The sequence below is a fragment of the Fusarium oxysporum genome, chromosome I (assembly GCF_013085055.1).
Source record: "Fusarium oxysporum Fo47 chromosome I, complete sequence".
NCBI classification, from domain to species: domain Eukaryota; kingdom Fungi; phylum Ascomycota; class Sordariomycetes; order Hypocreales; family Nectriaceae; genus Fusarium; species Fusarium oxysporum.
The window spans coordinates 6,233,414-6,243,511 of record NC_072840.1 but is presented as its reverse complement, the minus strand read 5'-3'; the positions used below and the strand labels follow the sequence as shown (position 1 = coordinate 6,243,511).

The 10,098-nt window shown below is 47.5% G+C and overlaps 2 protein-coding genes and 1 non-coding gene across 3 annotated transcripts; 1 reads left to right on the top strand and 2 right to left on the bottom strand.

Annotated features, from left to right (window-relative positions):
• Positions 1–2,636: 2,636 nt before the first annotated feature.
• Positions 2,637–7,214, bottom strand: FOBCDRAFT_268295 (P-loop containing nucleoside triphosphate hydrolase protein; the record flags this gene model as incomplete). Its single annotated transcript, XM_031194974.2, has 4 exons — positions 2,637–3,264; positions 3,327–3,413; positions 3,479–6,918; positions 6,999–7,214. 4 exons carry the CDS (start codon positions 7,212–7,214, stop codon positions 2,637–2,639), a joined length of 4,371 nt encoding a protein of 1,456 aa, XP_031029712.2.
• A 685-nt stretch (positions 7,215–7,899) lies between these two features.
• On the top strand, positions 7,900–9,678 carry FOBCDRAFT_247469 (major facilitator superfamily domain-containing protein; the record flags this gene model as incomplete). Its single annotated transcript, XM_031194973.2, has 4 exons — positions 7,900–8,528; positions 8,610–9,054; positions 9,132–9,333; positions 9,389–9,678. 4 exons carry the CDS (start codon positions 7,900–7,902, stop codon positions 9,676–9,678), a joined length of 1,566 nt encoding a protein of 521 aa, XP_031029711.2.
• A 174-nt stretch (positions 9,679–9,852) lies between these two features.
• FOBCDRAFT_t22 lies at positions 9,853–9,935 on the bottom strand. Its single transcript has one exon. It is a non-coding gene; the product is annotated as a tRNA-Thr (tRNA).
• Positions 9,936–10,098: the final 163 nt, after the last annotated feature.

Below are 10,098 nucleotides of genomic sequence, written 5' to 3'. Positions count from 1 at the left end.
GTTTTAAAATAGCTTCTAGGGTTAGATACCTTTAGTTAAGTGCCTTAATAAGACTTTATATATTTAAAGGAGTTTAAAAGGTTTTATAGTTAAATTAAATTATAATTTATTAAAGTCTTAACTTGAAATTACAACTTATATAAAGTTAATATAAATTAAAAGTATCCCTAGTTTAAACCACTGCTTTTTTACTAATTTCACTTTATCTTTTTTTATATATAAGGTTAATTAGTTATATGCCTTACTATATATATTTAATTAATAAAGCTAGTTATAACTTTAGGTTAATTTAACTTTTGCTAACTAACCTATATATAAGTTAACCTAATTCCTTTAATTCTAACTTTATTAGAATTTCTAAACCCTGCCTTTACCCTGCGTTTATCTCAGAACTCTATACATAAACTGCCTATTATTACTAATTCACAAGCAGCCCCCCTTTAACAGTAATAACCCTTTTAGAGTATCTGGTGTCATTGACCGAGGTTTGGATGCTAGCGGCACTGCTAGCATTGAATTGGGCAATCTTGTTGTTGCAAAAGCCCTCCATCTCTTCAACGACAAAAACCAGAAGATTGGAAGCGTGGCTATTTCAAGGCACCCGGCAAGGCCTCTTTGAGAGACTGATTTTCGAGACGAGTGAATGTTGGAGGAAAGGCTGTCGAGGCATAGATCGAGAGGGCTTTTACAAAGGCTGAACAAAGAAGGGCTCTTCGTTGTTGATGATGACTTGCTCTAACCGTTGGCCTTGACTTTTCCCTGTCAACTTGCTTATCCTGGATGTATATAGGAGGACTATAAAATAGTATATTAAAGAATATAAAAAATTAAATTATGTATAATTAGATGTTGAGCCAAGAGTTGCCACATATCCTTGTGATCTTTTAAGACTGTTATTTCATGTTTATAGACATCACAGCTGGTGCTTACTGCGCATCTTACCTCGTATACTGAAGTTGATAAACAATATCGGTAATCACTCATGGTTTACTGCCACTTGACGAATCCAGTTGCTTAAACTTAGATGCCACGTCGCACTTGACCTTGACATCGTGCATACGCGATAAAAGGTGCATCAGTAAATTACAGGGCTATATTTCTTGGCTTGAAGCGTGGAGACCTGAGATTTATGTCATCTGACGCGTTCCGAATAAGACCGAAGATGATGCTGAATGGGGTTTTTCACATCGACTAAAGACCTGGCAATTGCGACTAATGACCGCAACGATAGTGATGTCTGATAGCCACTACCTTTAATAGTGTAAATAAATATCCCATGCTTTGTAGAATTGAGTAATGTGTTAAATTTGGAATATAGTAGTTGCTGCGCTGTGTATAAAGGGGCTTTAGGCTAGCAAAATGATAAAGGTTGTTAGTTAATGAGCCAACACACTTTTCTCGTCTCATTGTACAATGAGTAACATGTTTAATTGCTGAGTTACATAAAGGGTTAGACAGCAAATCTTGAGACTGCAGAGAAGTGTGAGGCGTCATGCCAGTTAGTCACAGCAAGTGCTGCTATCATGACTTCCCTCCTGGATTTCTCGGGGTGAGGTTAAAAGGGAACGTTTGTCGATCCTACATTACTATCTCCCCAGGACATGCCGACCAACCGATTCTGCTGCATGGAAGTGCTCCTTCTCTTTGCGGAGCAACTTGTTTATCTTGCAATGAAGCGCTATCTGACAAGCGCCGACCGCCGCCACTGTGTATTATAATGGTTTCCTGAGATTCATTCTCACCGCGGTAGGCGAGGCGGTCTCGAGTTGATCACATCCCTGACTCTCTGGGAGCAGGATCGCATACCATTTATGCCGGCAAGATGCCGAAGGTCCATAATCTGGTTGTTAGTGACCATCTACCTGGCTCGTATCCTCTTTACCAACCCGCGATAAATGAAGTCTTCTGCTTCGGAGTGGAGGCAGTGAGGCCTTGTCTGAGTAATAGGTAAGTCCGTTAGCTATAGTATACTGAATTGAGTCCTTTCCCAGATGCACGTGTCGTCTAGCGCCGGCATTGTTTCAATAGCTATCAAGGTATGGCATTGTATAAGGTTAAACTTTGCGCTATTAACACAGCTAATAGGGACGTGATACTAATCATGTTTGGAACTGTACAGTCTGGCCTGACCATGCCTATCTTAACGCAGCTTTCCTCGTCTGAAGTAGGCTGCCGAGACTACTGAGACTCACATTCATCCACTCAAAGTCTTTTCAATCCTCATTTTCAAGCTCACATCAGTGGAATTAGCTGGTCATGACATCTCCAATAGGTTCCTGGGACCAACTTTTGACTAGCGAGGACTAGCTGGGCCACAGCGCCGGCAGATGGACCCGACAAGCAAAACGTACCTGCCTACCTGGGTATGGCGTATAGTTAATTACATTCGATCAATCATGTACTGGTAAAAGGAAAGGGCTAGGAGCAAGGCCAGGGAAATTGACGACGCGTACCTATGCACAGACACTCTACGCGAAACATCACCACCTTCTCAATTCGGAAACATGCTGTTGATGTCAGCTTCGGTTCTATAGCCCGCGGAACAATCTGCCGACATGACGATTTCGCTCGTGCTATTGGGAAAACAAATCTGAGTATTATGGTTTGTATTCAGTGAGCTATCTTGAATCTACCTTCTATCCTACAGCTGCCAACAAACTCGCAAACCACGTCTCATCGACCCTTGCCAGTGTCCGAGGGTCACCAGCCTCTACAATCCTTCCGTGATCCAAAACAAGCACCCTGTCGCAAAATTCAGACACAATGTGCAGCCGATGCGCTACCATAACGATAGTACAGCCCGCAAACTCCCTGTCAATCATCGCCAGCATGTCCCGCTCGGTATCAGCATCAACCGAGCTGGTGAACTCATCCAAGAGGAGTACAGAACTACCCGTCGTCTTCCGCTTGAGCACTGCTCGTGCAATGTTGAAGACCTGCCTCTGGCCTTGACTCAGTGAGGATTCTGATAGAACACCGTCAAGTCCACCCTGGGCTTCCACCATGTTCCAGAGGTCCATTGCTTGCAGCACTTCGCGACACTGCTCTATGGTGGCTAAGCCCAGTGGATCTAGATTCTCCATAAAAGTGCTGCCTATGGGCAAGAACACTGGGTCTTGGGGCACTGTTATTAGTCTTTCCCGTATTGTCTGTGGACTTATGGATGAGAGAGGAACACCGTCAATGGACAATGTGTACTCGGCATCATCCTGTTGTACGGGCTCCAGAAGAGCGAGAAGAAGGAGAATAAAAGAAGATTTTCCGCTACCATCGCTTCAGTTAGCCAAAATGCCTTTCAAAAATCTGTGTGATGTTGAGAGACAAACCTTCCTGTACGACCGCACAAAGCTATCCTTTCACCCGCTCGGATCGAGACATCAATTCCTTGCAGCGCATATTCCTCAGCATCCCCACTAAATCCAAATTGTAAGTCACCGTTTCCGGTTCCGTCTCCAGAAAGCTTGAGCAAGAAACTTACTTATACGTCGCCCAAATTCCCCGAACCTCAACATTTCCCTTAGATGGCCACCGTTCATCACGTTTCCCATCATCATGCGAAACACGTTCCATCCCAGTCTTGGTAGTAAAATTCCGGAGCCGAGCTACGGCTCCAATAGAAGTCTCTAGCGCAGCATAGAATCGCACAATGTCGCTCAAGGACTGACTCAACGTCATCAAAGTGACTAGCGATGCACCAGAAAGACTTGAACTAGACCGAAGCTGAGTTATTAAACCTACGAGAGCTGTTGCCGTAACAGCAACGACCACGTTTAAATTCAGATACAGCCAGCGCTGGACCATTGAAAGTAGATACATCGGCCTCTGGGACTGGTTCAGCAGTCGGCGATTGTGTTTGATGTTCTCTCCCGTCCAGCCTAACGCACGAATGGTGGCGATGCCTCTTGAAGTGTCGAGAAAATGAGTGTATAATGGACTCTTGGCCTCGAGGTCCAATAGCCGAAGCTGTCGAGACGTTCGGAGGTAAAACCGCTGTATCAACCATAAGATAAGTATCATGGCCGGATAAGTAAGTCCTAGCCAAGGTGATGACGACGCAATAAGCACTCCCATACCAATGACACCAAAAATATCCAGCACCACATTAGCCACAGCCATAGGAAGCTCATTATCAATAATAGTTATATCTTGGGAGAAGTAGTTGGTGATAGTGCCAGTGTCTGATGTTGTCAAGAGTTGCAACGGTGCGTTTATGACGGTTTCCAACGCCCTCTGGTGCAGTACCGAGCCACTAAGGCGAATGAAGGGGCCTAGAACCAGAACCACAGCAGCCATGAATGATACTAAAGCAAGTATTCGAAGCATTGCGTATATACCGATGTAGTAGGCCTGAGCGTGCATTTGTACCAAGCCTCTTTGTGGCCGGGCCGCATCGTCAGCCCAGAATGTGAGCCATATGCGTGGGAAGTTGTTGAGGAAGCCGTTGCATACACAAGCGAAAACGAAGGCGATAATGGGAATCAGGCCAATTGTACGTATGTAATAGCCAAAGACGCTCGTGTCGCCCAATTTTCGTGCCTCTGCTTCTTCTGCAGTCATGGCTACAGTTGGTAATGAGTGGGAGGGTGCTGGCTCTTCTGCGCTTCCAAGTGCTTCAGTCGAGGCTGGCTCTGAATCGAAGCCTAGATCAGAATTTGGACGGGCATCTTCACCCGTGGGCTTCTCTCCAAATACGTCTCCAGTACTGCTGATTCTGATGGCATGGTCCGCAGCTTGAAAGTGCCGAAGATTATGTGTGCACAGAATAACAGTGGCACCACGACGACGAAGCAGACCATCTCGTCCAAAGACATGTCGGAAAACATGATCAGTCGTTCTGGCATCTAAGCCGCTGAGTACATCATCAAAGATGAGGAGTTCGGCGTCTACAAGGTATAGTGCCCTAGCAATTGCGACTCGTTGCCGTTGTCCGCCACTCAAGGCGATGCCACTACTTCCGATCATTGTGCTATCGCCCTGAGGGAGATTCGTGAGGTCTCGGTCGAGCATAGTAGCGTTTATAATGGAAGTATATCGCTTGTCGTCAAAGTGATTGTGACCAATGATGTTGTTACGGATGGTGGTATTTGTTAAGAACGGCTGTTGATCACAGTAGCCAACGACTCTGGAACGGAGGACAACCGTGGAGCCTGTCGAAAAGGGGACTTCGCCGAGAATGGCTTTGCATAAGGTGGATTTCCCGCTTGCAACAGGACCAACGACAGCAGTGAGACGTGATGATGGAATGGTTATGTTGACATGCTTGAGAACAGCAACGTTCTCGTGCCACCCAAAGCTGCCGTTCTTTATCACGACGTGAGGAGCTCCTTTCTTCTCTAAAGTCTGCATCTCAAATCCCATACCGCTCATGCCAGCTACAGAAGGATAAGACGAAGTCATAGATGCGGCTGACACTATGCCATTATCAAGATGGCGATAGTCAAACCTTGGGTCGCGCTCTAGGTACGTCTGGACCCGTTGAAGACAAGTTAGCGCCCCAAGAAACTGTGGAATTTTCTGAAACAGTATCATTAGAGGCGATGCGAGAAGGGTAAGGTAGGAGATGGAAACGAATATTGAGGTCGTGTTGAGCGTCTTGGTGGCCACCGCAAAAGTAATAACGGGAGATAAGGTCATGGGAACCTGAGAGACAGTGGCTGCTGCAGCGAGGAGCATACGCCAACGCCCACCGATCTCAATCTCTCTCACTCGCAGTCTCTGAACGTAAGATTGAATTGGCTTTGTCATGCCAGACATCTTGACGAGCTTCATCTGCGCAATAGCAGCCGCAGTGACACCAACTCTCGTTTCGATTGCTTCCATCCATTCTTTTTGACGTGGTCCAAGAAGCTTACCTATCCCAAACGCCGTGAGCGTTGATACGGCGACTACACCAAGGGAGGCAGCAAATGCAGCGCCAAGCTCTCGTTGGAGGAGCCAGCAAGACAGAGCAATCTGGATAGTGTTGGCCCAGTATTCATGGAGGTCAAGAACACCTCTTGTGATGCGCTCCACGTCGGTGCTCATTAATGTGAGGGCGCCAGAATCACCATCCGCGGGCATTCTAAGCTCAGTAGTCTTCTCGTACACGGCGAGCACTAGAATGCCACGGACCATGATGACGAAACGCTCTTGGAAGTACCAGTATAATGCTGTTGAGAATGCAATGGCCCCGTACGTTAGAGCTGTAGCGCCAATGAGTCCATATCCATGATTCTGGTCTTGGTCTTCGCTCTGTAGGTAGTGCAAGAGGGCGTGGATGAGAAACGGTTGGCATATGCTGGCAGCGAGGAGCGCTGCACGAGGAATAATTGGTGGTAATAATTGGAGGAGTAGGATCCGCAGCAATAGTCGTGCCAGACCGTATTTTTGGCCCTTGTAGGGGTTGTTGTGAACTCGCTCAACGAGATGTTGATGTGTCTCAGCTGTAAGGGCTTTGTCGAGGGGATACAAACTCTCCAGCGTCAGGATGACACGATAGCCTTTCATAAACAACGTGTTCAGCCAGAAGAAGACGCCAAGATTCCAAATGCCACTCGTCTCCTCGGGGCTATGCTGCTTCACATCCCAGCCGAGCCATTTCTCTTTCTGACGTGATTCCAAGAAAACCATGATAGCTTTGAGGGTAGTGGCTGCTGTTAATAAATATGCATAGTTAGGGTTGAGCCCCGATGGAATGAGAAGCCATGCTGTCCGTGTCCGAGCAACATCAAATAATAACGTGACGGAAATGTAGGCAGCGATGGCTGTTGACGGTCGCGGGGCTCTTGAATGCTCAATCCATGACAGTGGGATAAGAAGCAGGGCTGCGATGAAAGCAAGGGAGGCAGCAGCTAAAGAATGTCCTGAAGCGAACTGGGAAGAGTTCCGTCCAAGAATGATGAGGACAAGCTGCAAGACAGTCAAGCCTATTGCAAGAGCCTACACCACGATGAAGAAAGCCTTTGTTAGTGACATATACTCACACACGATGATGCATTGACCAGAGTGGAGATACATACCAGCTTCGTCCACTGAACTGCCGAGGGGCCGACTATTGGGCGATGGCAACGGCAAAGTTTTGATATCCGGAGAAATCCAAGGCAAATAAAAGCAATAGCTGGTACAATGACAAAGACGACATCTTCAAAGACAACAGTGAAGTCAAAGTTGCCTCTACAACCGCGCACAGCAGGCCCCAGCGAGTCATCGTTAAGACAAGGGCCGACAGATGACATGGTACATTCGTGCCAGTGGTGACGACCACTGAACTGATACTGATAGTCCAAGTCTGCGGGGAAAGTAAAAAAAGGATTCTCGCCCTGGAAATTGGGGTTTATCACGGGTGCATTCTTTATCTACTGACACTGCATGCATTGTGCGGCACAGCTGAATGGGGGATCCTGCATGTTGGTTGAATGCTTGTCTACCGTGCCCTGTTTTCCCCGCTCGCCCCAACACTGCACTGTATCATACTGTACTGCACTTCCCTGCTGCGACAGATAAGGCACCGCAAACACGCCACCAAATCCTGCCAAAAGTCCCTAACCTCCTTGTAGTAGTAGGGATCGCCAACCTCTTCTCCCTTCCCGCCGTCAAAATCAAGGACGACCAACACAATACTGTACAACTGCGTTTTGTTTTGCTTTGACTCAGATTACTGTGCTTTTGCATTGCATTGCAGCTGGATACGAGAATACTACGTCACATTCATTACAAGCTGCGCGATTCTGGTCCCAACGCGGCTTCGGGTCGTCGCCTAATGTTGGCCCCATCCTTGCGAAATACGTTCAGCTGTTCATTGCCTACCGATAACCAGCATTGGATAAACGAGAATCTCTACATACAGTCAGCACCCATCGTACCCCGATTGCTGCCAACCTTTTGTTCTGTGAGGCAACATTTCTGTAGCTGTTCTACACGATGGAAAGTGTTCAGCACGGTGTCTCTGAATCGACACCGCTCCTACAGCCCAACCTTAATTGCGACGCTCCAAACAGAAGCCCTCCTAAAAAGAACAGGGTCGATGAGTGGCGGGCGGCATGGCGGCGTCACTTTTCCCAGTGGTCAGCTCTGTATGTCTGCAGTCTTTTCATCCTGCTCGTCGACGTCCCCAACTTCCTAAGCGAAGTCCCAAAGCTGCGCATGCTTGAGCTTGGTCTATGCCGCGACTACTACGCTGCCACTGACCCAAGCGTCATCGGCCACGATGGCTCCGTTCCCGAGCATCTTTGCAAGGTTCATGAGATTCAAAGCGCTCTTGCTAAGATGAGAGGTATTCTCGGCATGATTGAGGGTATCCCAGGTCTCATACTCGCTATTCCCTATGGCGTCCTGGCCGATAGTAAGGGCCGTCGCTTGGTCACGGGCCTTAGTTTATTGGGCTTTGTCCTGAGAGACATTTGGGCTTTTACTGTACTCTACTTTCATCAAATATTTCCTGTCCGTGCTGTCTATGCTGCACCGGCTTTCTTGGTGCTGGGAGGCGGATCTACCGTCATCAGTCCCATGATCATGGCCATCATTGCGGCTGCTATTCCGGAAGCATCACGGTATGTACACAACCCTCTCTTGTGCTCAAAGAACAGCATTCTTGGGTTTCTCTGAACTAGTCACTGATCTCCATCTCATAGGACACGGGCTTTTTTCTGGGTACAGGTTGTCCTTCTCATAACTGAGCTAATTGCGCCACCACTCGGTGCAGTTCTCATGAAGGCATTAGGACCGCATTTTGCTTTCCTCACAGCCGTCCCACTTGAAGCTCTAGCATTCGTGGTATTGGGCTTTATACCCAACACAAGGTCTTCTGACAACGTCCCAAGCGACGTAGAGGGCATGGAGGGAGACGAGAACCAATCAGCCAATGACGAAACAACTAACCAAAATTCGTCAAAGGTTAAGATTCTACGGACTCTATCACATCTTTCGGACAACATCCGACACGGTGTTCATACTTTAGGCAGTCATAAGAGTCTCCTAGTCGGCCTCCTAGCGCTTGTTGTTGCAAAGATGGCTCGACCCATGCTAGAACTGATCTTGCAATACATGTCTGTGAGATTTGGATGGCCGCTGGCCAAGGTGCGTATTCTTCATGACTAGGAAGCTAGCAAATGTCTCCCTTTTCCTCTCCTGCGATCACTAATACTGTGTTTTAGACGGCGTTCTTGCTCTCGATCCAAGCCGCAGGCCAGATTCTGCTCTTTGCTGTGGTCCTACCGCAAGTCAATGTTTGGCTCATCAACAGAATGAAGACATCTTCTGCTGCAAATCTCGCACTGACTCGAGTGTCAATTCTCTTCCTTGTTGTTGGTTCACTCTGCATGGGCCTCGCCACTGCTGTTCCGGCGTTTATAATTGGTATGTAGAGAGTCAGCGAGATCAGTCACATTCTGGGAAACTAACTGATCAATAGCCTTCTTTGGATACACGCTTGGCAATGGCTTTTCATCCGCCTTGCGATCTCTCCTGACAACCATGGTACATCCAGATCATCTGTCACTCTTGTTCACTGCAATCGCCGTGTTCGAGGGTATCTCAACCATTGGCGCCTCGCCACTCCTCGGACTGTCTTTCTCAGTCGGCTTAGACATTGGGGGTATGGCTGTGAGCCTGCCGTTCTTTGTTGCTTCGGTTCTCTATGCCCTTGCTGCGGTGCTGCTTGTTAGTGGCATGTCTACGGAGTCTTGCCTGACTGAAGTGTAGCGTCGAATTTGGTCTTTATCCTCGTGAGGCTGCTAAGCGTGTATTTTACACGATTGATTAAATGGCGGATTTTTGGAGCTACAATAAATAGATATCCTAGGAAGATATGTCAAGTCAATACATAAAAAAACAATCAAGTCGTTCCTAGCTCGCCTCAGCAAAAACAATGCCATTTGCCCCGTACTGGAATCGAACCAGTGATCTTATCATGTCGTGTCTATTACTAGTGATACGCTTTACCACTGAGCCAACGGGGCTTGAAGGGATTGACATGCTCGTCACGACAACGTGAATCATTGAGCGACCCCATTTGCACAGTCGGGGAGACCAGCATCATCGTTTCACGGACTTGGACGTCCAGGCTGTCACGAGGAAATGGACTAGCCGCTCTGGAATACGGGGAAGCATTACACTTTGGCG